The 17,844-nt window shown below is 38.7% G+C and overlaps 1 protein-coding gene across 1 annotated transcript in view; it reads left to right on the top strand.

The window, feature by feature from the left end:
• ECPAS (Ecm29 proteasome adaptor and scaffold) overlaps positions 1-17,844 on the top strand; it is a 2,158,898-nt gene that overhangs the window by 955,937 nt on the left and 1,185,117 nt on the right. Inside the window, exon 20 of the mRNA XM_044061033.1 lies at positions 2,802-2,936. Coding sequence (XP_043916968.1) covers positions 2,802-2,936 — 135 coding nt within the window. The remainder of the gene's footprint in view (positions 1-2,801; positions 2,937-17,844) is intronic.

The raw sequence follows: 17,844 nt of genomic DNA, 5'->3' as shown, positions 1-17,844 counted from the left end.
ACCCACTCTTATCACAGGTTCGTGCTGTCTTGCATTATCGTTGCAAACTACTTCATTCAGGTCTGGCTTACTCTTCCATCAAAGCTTGCCATCAGTGGTTGCTTGCCCCTCACCCCCCCTCTTTTGGCCAAAGCAGAGGTAAAGCTATTTGTGAGAGAAGTCAGGCATCCTAACTCACCAAGGAAACACATCTCTCCTCTTTGGGGTCTCAGTTTTGGGTTGGAAAAGCTTACGTTACCTCCATTTGAACCAGCATCTTCTGCCACTTTAAAATTCTGCACTTGGAAAACTATTCTACTATTGACTCTCACCTCTGCTCCGATAGTGTCTGAGCTACAGGTTCTCATGGCCAGTCCATCTTTTCCTACTTTCACAAGAACAAGGTGATTCTTAGAGCTAATCCATCATTCATGCCTAAGGTAGTGAATAAGCTGTCCCTCAATCAGGCTTTTCACCTACTGACATTCTTTCCCAATCCCAAAATAGAGGGAAATCATTATACATTCTTTGGACATTCACAGACAACTGAGATTTTATCTGAACAAAGTTTTGTCTTTTGGAAAGTCTTACCAGCTGTTTGCTCCTTTATGAGCTCTAAGCTGGGCCAGCCCTTCTCCAATCTATTGTAACTTGGATCTCAAAGGCTGTCTCCTTCTGCTTTTCACACTTTTGGGCAGGAAGGCAAGAACTTACCAATGCTCATTCCACTAGGGCAGTGGCTTCTTCTGGGGCCTTTCTCAAAGGAGTGGATGCCAGGTCTATCTTGGAAACTGCTACTTGTGCACACCTTCACCAAACACTACAAAATTGATGCTTTCTGTAGAGAAAACTGTCCAATTTCATTGTAAGAAAAGCAGTAAATAATGCAATTACCAATAAAGTAAAAACTTGTTCTGCTGAGTTATTTGGACCTGTAGTAAGTCAGGGTTGAGGTAATTCTGGATGTGATGTATAGGTATGAGGTCTCTAATTAACATGGAGATGCCCTAACTACTAGTGGTCCAGATGGATTGATAAGTGATGAACCACAGATTAGGAGTGCTTTTCATAGATGGGAATTGGGTTTCAGTAGCTAAGTATATTGTGTGTGTGTGTGTGTGTGTGTGTGTGTGTGTGTGTGTGTGTGTGTGTGTGTGTCATTCATATAAAGCTATGTCTCCAGGTCAGATATTTTGTCTCCGTGGTATCTTCTATTGAGCAGAACCACCCTGGTACTTGTCAGACTAGAATGTCTAGCAATTTCACTTTGCCTAGAAAAGGGCACTGGTAGAAAAGAAATGCAAACCATCAGTGGCATTGCAAGGTCTGCTTACCATGTTATTGTAGGCTGTTGCAGTCTGGATCCTGCATGAATGACAGCATGTATATAGCCAGACATTAAAGCCACTGATGGTTCGTGTTTAGGCCTGAAAACAGATACTTTGTTAGCATGGTGGGGATCCCATATCAGCTTCTTCATGTCCAGAAAAGGTGGACCCCTCAGCAAGAGGATGCCCAGTGTAAACTAACTGTAGGTACAAACTTTATGCTATTTTTGCCTGAACGCTCTAGAGTGGGAACTGAGACCAAATCCCCTTCTGTTGCAGTCTGATATCTCCTCCTCAGTATGGTACAGGAACAAACAGGGCTGTATATGGTCATCTTCCTTGTGAAAGAGTTGTGTGTCTGGCAGTGGACCTCAGACATAATCATAGGTGCACCAATTAGGCTGCTCAGTTTTTGTGCCATTCATTTTACTGCAAAAATATATATGCAATATGTTCTGCTGGCAAATTCAGTGTCACACTAGTGTATTGGTATAAAGTCCTTCCATTCCATCCATCCATTCTCAACCCCTTTTTACCATTTTGCGCATGGGGATGGGGTGTCACTTCTGCAGTGACAATCATCTCGAGCCAAGTTTTTACACCGCTGGGTGGATAACCCTACCAGGGTAGTTCATTCTTACCATTCATTCGCACACATGCTCACACCTACGGCCAGTTTAGTGGGTCCAATCCACCTACTCAATGTCTTTGGAAAGTGGGAGGAAACCGAAGCACCTGGAGGAAACCCATGTGAAAATCATGGTAGGTAATGTTTTTTTCTCAAAGTGATATTTTTGTTAAATTATAAAAATCAGAGCAAACTGCAGTTTGGCAATGCACACTCAGTTCCACACATTTAAGATGCTACCATTTACTTGCACTTTGAGCTATGTAGCTATTGCACTGTGTAATATGTATCTGAGTATCTACTTTTTTTGTCCTGGAAAGGTTATTAGAAAATCTGAAAATATTGCAGAAATATGGTTATTAGGTAGGTTTATATTAAACATTTCAAAAATCTGCGGCTATTTTCTGGCTGTCCGATATTAAAAAGGTATTAGAAATACAACCATATACTGATATTAAGAAATCAGACCTGAAATAGCTGTGTTTCTATGTAACTGTGAACTTTTCACTCTAAAATGTCGTGGCATACATTGAAGTTCTATCTTTTTTTTTTCAACAAAATTCAAAATGATATCTGTTTACTTTTGAAGCTAAGAATATCATCTGTGAGCATTGTTTTAGGTAAATGCCTTTGTATAAATTCATGAGATTATTTATTTTTTTGGGGAATTTAACACTTTCCAGATAGGAAGCAAAAGCAGGCAGGAATTAAGGTTCAAGTTTTCTGAAAATGGTCAAGAATAATGGGATATATTATGTAAATCGATGACAGAGTCTAAATGTCTTTGGATGCAATGGATCTCTAATTGGATAGCCTTTTCTTTCCAGTTTATATAGCTTGACTCAGATTTTTGTATTTGCTTTCAGGGCCTTATGAACACTAATAAAGAGGAGATGCGAGAGTTGGCAGCCCAGCTTTATGCTGTTGTTGTGTCATTTATGTCTGGCGATGAACTTAATACTGCTGTACAGAATCTCATCAAGATTACAAAAGACAACCAAGTAAGTAGTGACTAGTCAACAGTCAGATTAAGCTTTAAAAATCAGGATATGCTTATGCACTTCCAGTAGAATGCTAACACTTACAAGTTTTTATAATGTGATTTCTGATTAATTGTAGGTTGTCTTATCCTTACAACGCTAACTCTGGAAGATTAGTAGTGATGTTCTTGGTGAATAATCATTTTGTTGGTTTAGAGGTACTGAAACAGTTGTTTGCCAAGATTTCTGTTAATGAATTCAGTCAGTAGACTTAGTGTCTAGCTTGTTTTTTCTGCTTCCATTTTGGGGTAAAGCATGCCTTAATTGCTTCATTTCTTCTTCTTCCATAACTTGTGGGAATACAGTGAAGAGAAAGCAGTGTAGTATTCATCATAAGGATCAGTACTGCAGTCTTACTGATTACATGTGGAATGGGCCATCTTGAAATCCAGCTTGATTTTCATAGCATACGGATATCCCTTGTATAGGGCCAGCCTCTTATTCAGCAGATATCAGTGCAGTGGGATTGTAGTATAAAAGGGTGTGGTATCCATGTTATTTTCAGTTTTTATTTTTTTGCCATGGTAAGTGATTGGAAGTTTGGAAATTGGGCTATCCGCATGATTTTTTAATTTTTGGTAAGTTCCCAAATTAAGAATTCTTCCTTTGTGTTCCTGCGGTTTTACTGCATTGTATGTGTGTTAATATTTGAGATATTTTATGAGAGTGATTTGGAGATCTTTCCAAGGGCTATGAGGCCCCTGAGAAACAGTATCAGTAGATGTGCTCATGGCTTGACAGATACCACTGAAAGACTTTAACCTTCAGCATCGTTTTTGCTTTTATAGAAATCAGAGTTTCTGAGTGTAGGCATTCTACTTTATTTAATAAAAAAGACTTGGTAATGAAATGGTCCATAATCAGAAGGTCTTTCTAGAAACGCAAGAAAGTTGTGGCCTTACGACAAGGGGTACTTTGCCCCTATTTCTGAAAAAAATAGAAAAAAGTGCCAAACATTCTAATTGTCAGCATAAAATAAACACAAAATTAGCAGCTAAAACGTGTACTATAGATAGTGTGAGCCCTTTGTGGACCTGTCAGTCCTGAGAAGACCCAAGGGTGTCAGCCCTGACTGGTGTGGATGTACAAGCATTTTGAGGTTTCCTTCACATGTTTACCCCAGCAGGATAGAGAAATCTGTCATGTGAGGCCTTGGTATACTTAATCTGTTGAATCGCATACAGATGCCAATTTTCAGGCTATCACACACAGCTGACCTGTGTTGCCTGCTTCTTCTTTGGTATCACAGCAATTTATGTTCAGGACTTGGCCCTGATAAAAGTATGACTTTTTCCTTTTTGAGAAAAAGCCTGCAACTAACTACTAACCTAATGTGCAATTCCTCATATGCCTGATTGATGCCCAGAACTTGGTGGCATCCATCCCACCACCACTGTTGTTAGTACTTGCAGATTTTTTTTATTGTTGGCATTTTACTGAAGAAATATGTGGCAGAGGGTCCATGTCTCCTTACCACCCCCCAACCCCCCCTTATGAACTCCAACTGGTAAATGACTCCAAGAATTTGAGATGGATAACATGCTATAGGAGTGTCATAACTTAGATTTGTTTAAATCATCTTTATAGTTTGTGCTGTTAATTTAGTGTTTTACTACCACTGAAAACTTCTAAATTCAGTAAAAACCTTAATTCCTCGCTACTTATAGCTGTATTTGCTAATATGCTTCCTCTGTAATATTGGTTATGTAAAGAATAGAAATAAGTCTTTTTACGTCTTTTTTGCAATCAAAATTTGATAGGCCACAAATTTATTTGGCAAATGTTTGCACCAATTTTATTCTTTTTAAATCTCTATATGTGTACATTCAAAAAGAGCAGTTGTACTCTGTAAGTGATCGGATAAAGGCCCTGTAAAGATTAATCAGTTTCCATGCTTCTACTTGAAACGTTTTTTGTTAATAAAACACAAGCCCACCTGTATATGTTTTTTAGTAATTGTATCAAGATTTTTAGAAAGACAAACTTTTCAATCCTACGTACCTCTGTTACTGCACCTCCTGCTGAAAGAAGATGATATATGTCTGTCAAGCTGATCTTTGATTTGGATATTGGAAAGTAGGAGGTAGATGTCTATTATTCTGTTCAACTTTATTTCCAACTTGGATATAATACCCGGTGAGTTGCTCTTTTTGCCACGTTGATGATTTTACAACTATGTTTACTGAGAAAAAGACCTTTATTGATGTTGGCATGCTACATGCTTATCCCTGTACTACTTTGTAGACTGCCCCTGCATATCACCCTGTCATTATCTGTCCTTTTCCTGTTTTGGCCTGCACCAGGAAGTGTGGACATTAAATGCCATCCTTCTAACAGCTATAACTTGTTCTTTTATTAACACCTTTATTGAATTATCGCTTGTGACATAGGCACATTTGCATTTATAAAAAAGTAATCACTCTTATCAACAAGTTCACATTTATAAACATTATACTTTACATATATTGCTGTGTATTGTATAGCCTAAGCAACATTACATAAATTATTCAATTCCTGCCCACCTTTTTCATTTAAAAAAAAAAAAAAAGACATCTGCATTCAACCATCACTTATGACACAGGCACTCATACCAGCAAAAAAAACCCCAAAATGCTCAAACAAAGTAAAATTAGAAGAACAGGTGACACTCTTAGCTGGGTGATGTTTTTTATTTAGTGCTTTCATCAGTTAATAAAACAATGACTTCTTCAAAACAGGCAATCGTACTGTTATATAAATGAAACCAAACCACACCAACACAATTCTAGTTGCAAACATTTTACATCACAAGCCATATTGACACTCCCAGTTGCAAACATTACACACATCATTTATAATCTACCTGATAGTTTTCAGTCAGACATTACATAGCTCATTTTAAGTCCTGCCTTCTTTTAAACCTCCTTCCTCCCCTGTATATATTGTTCCACAATTCCCATTTTTCCTTTGTAGTCTGCTCCTACCCTATTGTAAAGATCTCAAATCCAGTTGTTTTATCTCTGTTACCATATTCACTACTTCTAGTATAGCTGGTTTAGATTTTAATTTCCATTTTCTAGTAATTGCTTTTTTGGCAGCCGCCATAATTAGATGCAGCAAGGCCTTGCTATGTCTAGGCAATTCCGATTGTGTATCATAACTCAGAAAAATCATCTCCTTCATCACACCAATCTGCCCACCTAGCATCTCCAACATTGTGTGCAGTAGGAAATCCTTAAAGTCTACCTTGTTCTCAGTTACCTCTTCCTTCCCAGTTACACCTCCAACATTTACTTTCTACCTGAGGAAAAATTTTCTGCAGTCTACTTTGGGTATAAAAATGTGCGCAAACATTCCCAAGCAAAAATCCTAAATCTTCTAGATTTTGTTACATATTTGGGACACATACATATATCCTCCTTTGTTTCTTGTGAATTGCCTAGCCAGTCTCTCTTCCCATTACTTTCTTAACCTCCTGTGACAGATTCTTATAGTTATGCAGTTTTTTAGATGCTGTGCTAATTATTCTTTTTTTAATGGCAGCTTTTATTCTACATTCTACCAAAAACTTTACCAGTGATGGCCTGTCATTTAAGACCCCCCTCCCCCATTTTTTTCTCGTTGCCTGTACTCTGATATCAATCCTTGATAGGGAAGGCAATCTCTAAACTGCAGTCCAAATAAATTCTTGGTTTCTTCCCATTCCATCATCCTTCCCTCTCTAGTTATTTGCTCCCAATACCTTGGTTCCAGTGCCAGTTTTCTCCAATAAATTCCAGCCGCCTGATGCCTGTTGTCTGTATCCCTAATTGCAATCATCACTATCAGCAGAATCTCCTTTCTCCATTCCTGTGCCGGCTTAGTTCTTAGGATGCTTTTTGTTACTTTATAGAGATAATATTCTGTATGATTATTGTTATTCTCCTTAAAGGCCTGCATCTAAATTCCCAGTCTTTCCTTGATTCTTGAGCTTCCTCCCTGTTTCACCATCATCCCTTTCCACTTTGATCCTCCACAAAACCACATTGATCCATATGTCAATTTTGACATTACTTTGCCATTCTTTGAGCCATTATATACATGAACACTTTAGAATCATGATTTATATTGAAATGGGCCTGTATGAAGCTGGATCTGATGGATGTTTACCCTCCTTAGGTATTACAGGTACCACTGCTTTCTTCCAAGATGTTGGTACTTCTCCTCTTAAAACACTGTTATACAAAACATTCCAGATCTTTATAAGTTTTTTCCCCTCCTAGCTTAAAAACTTCCACAGGAATACCATCTATTCCAGGGACTTTGCTGTAGATTGGTTATTCATTACAATTTTTATCTCATCTCCTCCTATCCTAACCATTAATAATTGAGCCACATATAACTCTAATATTTGCATATTTACTTCTTCCATAAATATTTTCATTTGTATCTTTTCTTGGTTTCCATATTGCTCTGCTTTATACAGACATTCATAGAATTTCTGAAATATTTCTAATAGGATCTCATTACCTTCCTTGTTATAGCCTCCCCTAAGCTTGGCGCAGCCTTTTGTACTGTCTGTCGCCTGAGTCGCGCTAAGAGTTTTTGTGCTCTATTATCAGAAAAAAAAAAAAAAAAACAGATGCTTAACAGCAATCTTTCTAAATTCTTATTATTGAGGTAATCCCTTATTTTCTGTTTAGCGTTCTGCAGTTGATCCTCCTGTTGTTCTGTGAGATTCCCCCTGTTCTGCAATACTCTAACATTTGTCTGTCCCACTAAGTAATTCTTGTTACTTTTTAATCACAGCTTCCTTTCTTTTATTTCCACCGTCTTTAAACTCCACCTTTATTTTTATCCCACTCCCTAGCTATATTTTCAGAAGTAATTTCTATCTTCTTGAATAGTTCCTGAGTAATCTTCACCACCCATTCCTTAATTTCCTCTCTTTTCAACAGATGGGTGGGAAAGCTCCAGTGTCTCATTTTTATTTCATTTCCCTGTGTTTTTATTTTAGTTGTTGGCACATGTTCTTGAAATAGTTATTGGGTGTATATCAAGACCTTCAATTAAATGCATATGTTCCTGTGGAATGTAAATTCTGTCTAGCCTAGCCCAGTTTTTATATCTTGGTGAGTAATATGTCAATTCACTCCAAACTCCTATTACTGAATTCACATCTTCCATGCCAACTATTTTCATAAATTTCTTAAAAATCTACCTACCTTTGTTAAACTTTCCCTTTTGCCCCACCCCCACCCCCACCCCTGACTCATCTTCATTGCTGCAAATCAAATTCCACTCTCCACCTATATGTAATATTCATTGTTGAAAACTGATTATTTATCCCAGAATTTTTATAAGGTCCATTATAGCAGTTTTAGTTGGAATATAAATACATGCCAGTGTAATCCTCCTCCCTTGCCATTAGCCCCTTAGCACTACAAATCTGCCATAGTTTTTTTATCCTGCTCTATCTCTGTTGGAGCTCCACTTGCAACTAATATAAGTACTTTTCTTTTCCTTTGTCCTAGGTATTATGCTGAATGAATAAAAAAGGCAACCCTTGGGATAACCACAAGACTCCCAATTCCGCTGAATAACCACCCTGAAAACCTTTCTTTATCAATTTCACATGTTCACTTCTTTCCAAGTGTATGTCCTGTGACATAGGTATTTGCACTATACATTTTTTAAATATAGTTCACTATTCTTTGTATTCATCTGTGAGACCACTGGCATTTAAAGGCATTACAGAAATCATCATTGTATTAAAAAGTTTAGTCCCAACATTTATGTGTAACACCTTTTATGTCTAGTTCCAGCTTTTGTGTTACATGCATACACTGTTTGGCAGGTTGAACTTTTATACAGTTGTTTCTTATCATATCCAGTTGTGCCCATGTCGCATTTTACAAAACGTTTTGTTTTATTGAAAGCCCTCAAACAAAAAAAAATGCCCCCCTAAAACCTATTCATTTAATACTAATACACAAAACTATGTACATCTTCAAATAATTAAGTTTTACCATCCTAAACTCCCCAAACTACCAGCCACACTGGCAAACATGAGTTAACTTTAAAAGAAAGGTTATCTATGCTAAGATGCATGGTGCATCCTGTGCTTTTACTAAGTGCTAACTGGTTTTGTATTCTCTTTATAGCAGTCCCAGTTGGGAAAACCTCAAATGCTTTCAGAGAACATTATCTCCTAACCAGTTTCTCTTTTCTTTTTTTCCCCTGCCAATCACTCTTCACCAGACTGTAACCAATTTCTCTTTATCAGATTGTTTCCATGGAGACATGAGAAACAGACAGCCAATTTCTCATTATCAGATTGTCTCCATGGATACATGAGAATCGGACAGTCATTTTCTCTTTAGCAGATCCTTTCCATAGAGACATGAGGGCCAGGTGCAGAAGTGCTACTAAGCAATACAGTCATTTGCTAGAAAAAGCCTCATAATATTCAATATTCTTTTTCATTTACTTTTTTTTTCTCTTAAAACTTGTTACTAAATCAATTGAAGGTCCTTAATCCAGCCATTCCTTCATGCAAAAATGAGAAAAAGCACATTATTTTTTCTTTTGTCATGCTCTTTTAACCATTTTTTTACATTGCAGTGCCTACATTTCTTAAAACTGAAAAAGAAGAAAGAGAGGAGGGAGAAAGAAAGTAGGGAAAAAGAACAGCAGCACCTATTTACAGTCCCCATTACACTTAAGTAACTGTAAAAAAAAAAAACGTTTTTACAGCATGCAAAGAAACCATACACCACAAAAATAGTGCTATTAAGAAAAAATGTTTTATTTACTTACAGTTAACATTCTCCCCTCTCTTCATCTCCCCAAAGCATTTTTGTGAACATTAATGGCATGAAAGTAGGGCATATCCTCTAGAGTCCCCCACAAGTCCAACTAATTCTGAAAAAGTCCAATATTTCCAGATTTTCTTCTTGTCTGATTTCACAAATATAATTATTGCACTGTAATCCCACATTAATTATTTTATTTATTTATTTTACATTTGTTGACCGAGATTGTCCAAATGACCTGAAGAGCCCTTTTTCAGTGGAGGCCTGGGGAGAAAAGCTCCAACATATTATACAATTTTCATCATAAATTAGCATTAAACAGCAATATTACAGGATTATTACAAGGCATTAAGTAGCAATACAGTGTTATACAGTGTCAATAATCAGGAGTATACCATAACTGTTTCAAGATGTATAAAAAGAAATATGTCATTAATACAAATATAGTTTTTGGGGTAAGTGGTTACAAAACCCCAGTTTTATCATGATGTAGTTGCATGAAGGCAAGACAATTACAGTAGAAAGTTTCTCTGAGGCAATTTGCTTAATAGGTTTTAGAAGACAGTAGAAAGAGTAGTTAAAGAAGATTAGAGAGAGCTAGTGAGAAGAGTGAGTTAAGGCCAGAAAGTAGATTAAGGTACGAGAAGTAGGGGATGTTAAAGAGAGAGAGTGCAGTGGCAGGACCAGTGACTTTTAAAGTGCTCTTTGGTGGCTGTCTTAAATTGTTTAGGATGTGTAAGGGTCCTGATTTCTACTGGGAGCCTATTCCAGGCAATAGTGGGGTGATAGCTGTACATGTTGCGTCCAAATTTAGACTTGGGTCTGTAGATTTGTAGTAGGTCTTGGTTAGAGCTTTGGAGAGGTCTGGAGGGAGAATAATGGGAGATGAGAGGGGATAGTGCTGGCCAGTAGGAAGGCTGGTATAGGATAGAATGGATGATCTGGAGCTGAGAGAGAAGAAGCTGGTGGGGTAATTCAAGCCAGTTTAGGTGTTTTAGAGAGAGACAGTGATGGGATTTGTAGGTTTGTTGGGCAGCAAGTCTAGCTACCTTGTTGTAGGTAAATTCAAGTTTGGTCAGGAGTGCTGAGTTAAGATTAGGTTACTGGTTTTATTACTGTTCATCTCCGAAATCCTGTCTCTGCTTCATTTCCAATGTATTCTTGATTCTTCTATTCAACTGTCATGCTCCCATCCCTCTCTCCAACATTTTCCATTGAAACAGTGGAAAAGGTTTCACAGGTGCAGTCTCTCTGTGGTCTTTATTACCAGAAGAACAAACTTTCGCAATTCCTTCTTAGCATGTTCTTTATCAAACAATGATTTTGTCCTTCCATGGAGGAATACCTTGAAGACAGGTCGGTGCAGCAGTTTGAATCACACACCTGCGTCTTGACATTCCCTGAATAGTGGAATTAATTTTCTCCTCTTTTAGGTTCATAGGTAGGTACTAGGCTATCGTCCCTGGGGCCTATATAAGCCTAGCCAAAAAGGTTCCCTGGCTTTCGCCACCCAAGAAAATTATTTTCCTGTGCCCCTGTCAAGCAGTGCTGCAAAAGTAATCCCTGGGGTGAATTTTTTATTTCCCATCCAGTTGCCAAGATTTTTCTTAGAGGACCAATAAGGAACTTTGTTTGACATGAATGGGTAGTTTGTTCCAGAGTATGGGAAATCTCTGGGACAGGGATCTATTCCTCCAGCATATTCTGTTTATTGTGGTGACAAGGTTTAGGTCCCTGGAGCATGTGGTTTGTAGAGATTGGGATTTAAGTGTAACATGTCCAACAGCTCTGGGTCTAACATATCTTTGTATGTTAGGCAGAGATCGCCTCCGAGTAGGCGATATGCAACGGAGTAGAGCTGGAGTTTTTTGAGACGGTCTGTGTATGGCATCTGTTTGAGGCTGGTAATCCTCTTAGTGAGATATTTCTGTGACCTTTCCAATTGTTGTAGGTGTCTTGTGAGATACATGCCAAACGGGGCATTGTACTCTATAATGTGTCTGATGAGAGATGAGTAGAGAGGAACAATGACCTCCTTTTTTCTAGAGGAGAACCCTTTTGTGATGAGGTGTGCCATGTAGAAGGATTTCCTGACTAATTTGGCGATGTGGTTATCAAAGGAGAGACTACTGTCCACCTGTGTCCTGAGGTCTGTTATCACACTTTGTGTTTAGTGAGCTACCGCCTATGTGGTAGTTCATGCGTACGGAGTATACAGTGAGTATTCATTCTCCACAAATAGTCTGCTGTCTCCGCTTTTAGTAGTTTGTCCTTCTGTCACAGTTTTGTCAGAATCAACTAATTTTTCTGGTAAGATTGCATCTTTACTTTGGAGCATACACATGATGTGCCCTTTCAACTAACAGCTCCTGCTGTGGAATATCAGTCCAGTTGCTTTTTTGTGCTTTCATAAAATTAATGTAGTCTGATCCTTCCAGCTTCTGTGGTATAGCTGAAAATCTCAGGTTTTACCTATGTGCTCTGTCCTCTAATTATATTATTTTTTGAAAAATTTCTTATTGAGCAGTCTCCCATTCAGCCAGCCTTTTCTTCATTTCAACCTCTGATTTTTGCAGCTTTATCACATAATTTGTATATCTGTTTAAAGCTTCTTCCATTTTTCCACCCGAAATTATAAGTGCAGTAAGGCACATTATTGGATTTTGTCGTAGAAAAAACATGGCATGTTAAATTGGTGACTGGTAAACTTTTTGGAATTTAGGCCCACTTTATCTTCTTCTTGTGATTGTTGATGAACATTGATAGCCATAAGAGATGGTTACCTTTATATGCTTAATTTGTGCTGGTTTAGCTTGTCTCTAGTATCGGACAGGCAGTCTACCTCCTTCTTGCTGCATATGTTATACTTGGTTTTCTTTATGCGAGGGTGAATTTTGTGTTCATATTTAATGGCTGTCACTTCATCATGTTCACTTTTATCAGAATAATTTCAGTCATTTATTTAGAGGCTTAGTTTAAGTGCCATGGACTATGATTCTGCATAATGGAGAGAGAGTGTATGTGCTGGACCTTAAGATAATTAATAGTAAAGTGCAAGAATAAGATCTTCATAGAAAGCTTGTTGTTTTTGGAATGAGAAGGGCACAAAAGTACACAAAAAATTGTACTGTTGCTGTTCATATAACTGTTTTATTTGTATATATTTTAGGTTTGTTTTTCTAAATTTGTTTGCCTGCTTGAGATAGTGATGCCTCATTGTCAAGACTGAATCATTTTTGTATCATCTACTTTGAGAGTGTAGGTGTAGAAATGTTACACAGTAAATGTACACTTGGCAGTTATGCTTTGGAGTTGTAACCCCTATTATTCTATCAGGGAACACAAATGCTACCAGTACCTTACTCCTAAAATCCCGTATGACTTTATCAAATGGTTTCTCTGCATCAAGACCTGTGAACATCAATGATCTTTTCAACACTGCTTCTCTCTGGATCATCATTGTTTTTTTAACATTGTCAGAGTAGGCCTGTAGTAACTAAGGGAATGGCAAAGGTGTTAACAAAGTTATTAGATATGGATTAGTGCTGTTTATGGAGGGTGGCAAATATAGGGTTAGTAAGGAGGATATATGAAAGGTCATGGGCACAAATTATGGTAGGAGGGTACCTCTCTGACAAGATCTTTGAACAGAGAAACAAGACTGGACTGTCTTCTTTCCTCATTGTTATTTGCATTATATTTAGAGCCATTGGCAAAGGAAAAATAAGGAATTCATAAATTCAACAATATAACTTTTGTGGTAGTCAAGAAAAGTTACCTTTATTTGCAGGTGATCTTTTTTTTTTTTTTTTTTTATACTTAGTTTCAGGCATCTGTTTATGGATGTTCTTCATGATTCACTGTTGCAGTCATCACATTTGGGTTATCTGCTTGCAGTAGCCCTCAGTCGGCCTGATTAGCAAAGTCTTGGGTCCTGCGTCAGTTGCTGTCCCTTCTTCTGTGACGTCAGGTCGTCAGGAGTATAAAGCATGCAGCCGATGCCATTACATCAGTCTTTCTTGCTGTGCAGTGCCCAAAGCATAAGCAGTTCGCAAGTGCCGGTTGGCCGACTCCTGAAATTTTCGTTTTCGGGTTTCAGAACCAAAGTCTTCAACTAAAAACTAAGTACCCCGTTGGGGAAACTTTTTCTTGCTCTAAACCAATGTCAGTAAAAGTAAATAATTGGATTGCTTGTGGAAAGCAAATACCTCAGCAAGATTTTCATTCGTACTGTATTCCTTGCCTAGGCCCTGACCACGACGTACCTAGCTGTGGGTTTTGTGCCTTATTTAAACCACAAACTATCCATCGTCGCTATGTTTACGCTTCTAAATATTTTGGTGTTCGGTTCAATTATCCTGATATGTCTTTGGTAAGCCATCCGACTACGAACATTCCAAAAAAACACAAAGATAAAGACAGACCGCCTAGGTCCAAAGCTGCCGATGACGCTTCCCCTAAGCCAGTCGCCAGTTCGTCAGTACTCAGTGAGGTGCTTTCACAGCCCCTGATACCCGCTAATTCAGATTTGCATGCCTCTACTAAGACCCTTTCAGAGTCCGGTATGCCGTGAGATGCTTCAACTCTGGAACCTGCGGATGTCTCTACCTTGGATGGGTCCAGAGCCGCTGTGCAGGTACCAGCTTCTGATGGTGTATTCAGGCCTACTGACTTGCGTATTAAACTGATGCCATCTTCTTCTTCAATGCCTAAACCTCGAACCATGCCTAGAAAACTGACAGCCAGACTACATGGTCAGGCCTCTATGCCTAAAAAACAAATGATAAGAATGGCTGAAGACCTTGTTACTTTGATCAGGGGAAGCCAGCCTTCCCCCTCTAAGAGACCTAGGACTGAGTTTGCTTATGATACTTCTGACCAGCATTCTGAATTTTCTGTTTCCTCCGATGACCAGGATTTACCCTTATCTACCTATGAGGACTCTGATGCTGAAGACTCTATTCCCTCTGCTTCCCCCCAGAGGATTTCTCTTTTGGTGAAACCTTGCTTACTCTCAAGGAGCATTTTCATTGGGAAAGCCAGGATTTCTCTGATTCTAAAAAGAGGCTTAGTGATTTCTTACTCCTGGCCCAACACAGATCTTTAGCCATACCTCCTGTACTAGACATTGACGATGCCTTTTCAGAATCTAGCTTGGCCCCTGACTCTTTATCTCCTGCTCCCAGAAAACCTGATAGATATTACAGGGTCCCTGACTCTCACAAGTTCCTTTTTAAAAATCCTACTGCGGATCCTGAGACCATTTCACAGGGACCCAAAGGCATTAAAGCTACTGCTGCCAAAAATCCTACTCCCTCTGATAGAGACTCCAGGGCGCTGGATAGATGGGGTAAGACAGTATACACTTCTGCAACTTTGGCCGTTAGGGCCTTAAACTACCAGTTTCATATGTTAAATTATCAGCAGCATATTATTGGATTGCTTAAACAGAAAATTATGTTGATTCCTGATTGTGCTGAAAATAAGGATTTACTGCATTTAGCTGAACAAGTTGGAAAACATACTTTGCAATGTGGTTTTGATTCACTGGATAGAGGCATCTTGCAGGGCTGATGTCACTGGGTCTGTACTTAGGCATGCTTGGCTTAAGGAGCAGTCCTTGCCAGATCATGTTAAAGCAAAATTACTGGATGCTCCCTTAAACCAGGACGGCCTGTTTGGCAACAAGGCAGAAGAAATTCTTAAAAAGATGGAGAAAAAAGCTAAATCTATGCAAACTGTTAAAGATTTTTTACAAGTGCAACCTCCAAGGTTCAGTAGGCAATGGCCTTCCAAAAATTGGTCGTTTCCTGCCTCTTCCAGACCTTCTTAGTCCAAACCCGGATCCAGCAGTGCTCCCAGACTACAGTCCCAGGGTATGCAAAGGACTAAGCAGTGTGGGGTCTCCACTTCCAAATCTGGGAGTAATAAATCTCCCCCCCTATTGTAAACTGTCTCAATGACTTCTTTTTAAAACTTCCAAGCACTTCTCAACTGACTGCCCCTTTGGGGGGAAAGATTGCTCATCATGCAAAGAACTGGGAACTCATTACCCAGGACAAATGGGTTTTAAATACAGTGTCCCAGGGATAGATTTCACTTCCACACATTACCAACACCAAGCAGGTGGCCAGATCTACCCCCAAATCTGTGGACAGAGGCCCAAAAGCATGTACTCTCTCTGTTAAGCATGGGGGCTATTCATTTGGTACCAGAAGAAGGTTTTTACTCGAGACTTTTCCTGGTACCCAGAAAAGACAATTCATGTCGTCATATCCTGGACTTGTCTACTCTAAACAACTTTTTGGTGATTCCAAAATTCAAGATGCTGACTTTTCACCAGTTGCTCCCTATGCTAGGCAAAGACGCCTGGTTGGCAACACTAGATTTAAAGGAAGCATACCTGCACATCCCAATCAGGGAATCTTGCAGAAGATACCTACGCTTCATAGCAGGCTACACGCGTTCTCAGATCTCTGCACTGCCCTTTGGCTTATCTACTGTGCCCAGCGTATTGACAAAGTGCCTAGCTCCAGTCATTGCATTTTGCAGGCAAAGAAATATTCAAATATACCCATACCTGGACGATTGTCTAATTCAGGCAGAAAGCCAGGACATACTTTTGAATCATCTGGCCTTTGTACAAAGGGTTCTAACTTGTCTGGGTGTTAGAAAAATATGTATTAACATATGTGTGTAATGCTTATTTTAATAAGGGAAGATTAACATGTTTTTATTCTATATGCAGCATTAGTTTTATTTGGAACTGAAAACATGCTTTTCTTAAATTGTGCTTTCTGACACTGCAAGATGCACTCTGACCTAGTTTGCTAGCACAGCAAAATACGTGTTTATGCTTTGGAAATGTACTGGAAAGCAGGTGATTTTCTGCTAGGTCAGGAAATTAAATAGAGAATAATAATAATTTCTGTAGATCCATTCATTATGGACAATAAGCTCTGTTCGTGCTAATAAAGAAGTGCACAAGCTGCAAGATAGTTAGATACTATAAACAATGAACTGCTTCAGAAATATGTACTTGCATTGTGCTTGAATTAGCTATAGTACCTAGACTTGTAACATCACATAGCAAGAAAGTTATAATTGACCAGTGGTCGTCAAGGCCATCCTGTTTACTGAAAAATCTTTTTAAAACTTTGAAGAGTCAGCTAGAAATCTGAGAAACATCTGTAAAGTAACAGAATTGTGAACTGGTGATCTACTACATCAGACGTGGTGGGCAATGTCTTGAAAGAAAGGTATAATAATTGTGATACTTCCTGATTTTCGTTAGACAAACTCTGTAACTGCATTTTTTTGTCTCCTTGCGCAAGAATCAAGATACCTGAACTGAACCTTATGCTTTTGGTCTTTCGAAGTATTTTAACATTTTTTGGTCCTTTCGAGAGCCGGAAGCCTCCGTTTAGCCTTGGATCAGATGGGCCAGGTGGCATGAAACTGCGCAGGGAAGATACCACATTGGTTCTTCTTGTCCGAAAGACCTCCGACTGAATTGTCGTGCAAAAGAGGCCAGCCACTTTTCTGATCTACAACTGAAGGTGGGTTTCGTTTGAACCGTGAGTGACCAATCGCTGAGGCTCAGGTAGAGTGAATCTCCTTTTTTCTGTTTTAGATCAGGGACTTGATAATATTTGTTCTGTTAAGAATTTATTAGAATTCAAGGACAGAAATATTGCTATCTTGTCATAGATCAGGGAAACAGAATAAGTAGGCAGGTAGTCTGAAGGGACTGTAAACACTTGGTGGTACCACATTAAAATATAAAAGGGTTACGTAACATTTAAAAGGTTAGAACAAAATGGGTAATACGTGCACAAAAACAAAAAGACCCCAAAGCCTACCGTTAACCGAAGACGTAAAATATATACAATCACAACACGCCGACAACATTAAATATTATACTAAATGGGTTAGTAAATATGAATTTGATGGGAAACTAGAAAGATCCTCACTTATCAAACTTATTAGACAGCTAAAAACTGATTCTAAAGGTCGGGTTAAAAAACAGCGCAAATTAGGAGTTCCTCAGGCACTCAGGTGGATTGAGGAAGCAAACCGAAGAGAACAAAAGAATA

Source organism: Protopterus annectens, chromosome 2.part0 (genome assembly GCF_019279795.1).
Source record: "Protopterus annectens isolate FY-2018-M chromosome 2.part0, PAN1.0, whole genome shotgun sequence".
In the NCBI taxonomy this organism is placed as follows: domain Eukaryota; kingdom Metazoa; phylum Chordata; order Ceratodontiformes; family Protopteridae; genus Protopterus; species Protopterus annectens.
The sequence above is the reverse complement of the archived record's forward strand: the minus strand, read 5'-3'. Positions and strand labels throughout refer to the sequence as shown.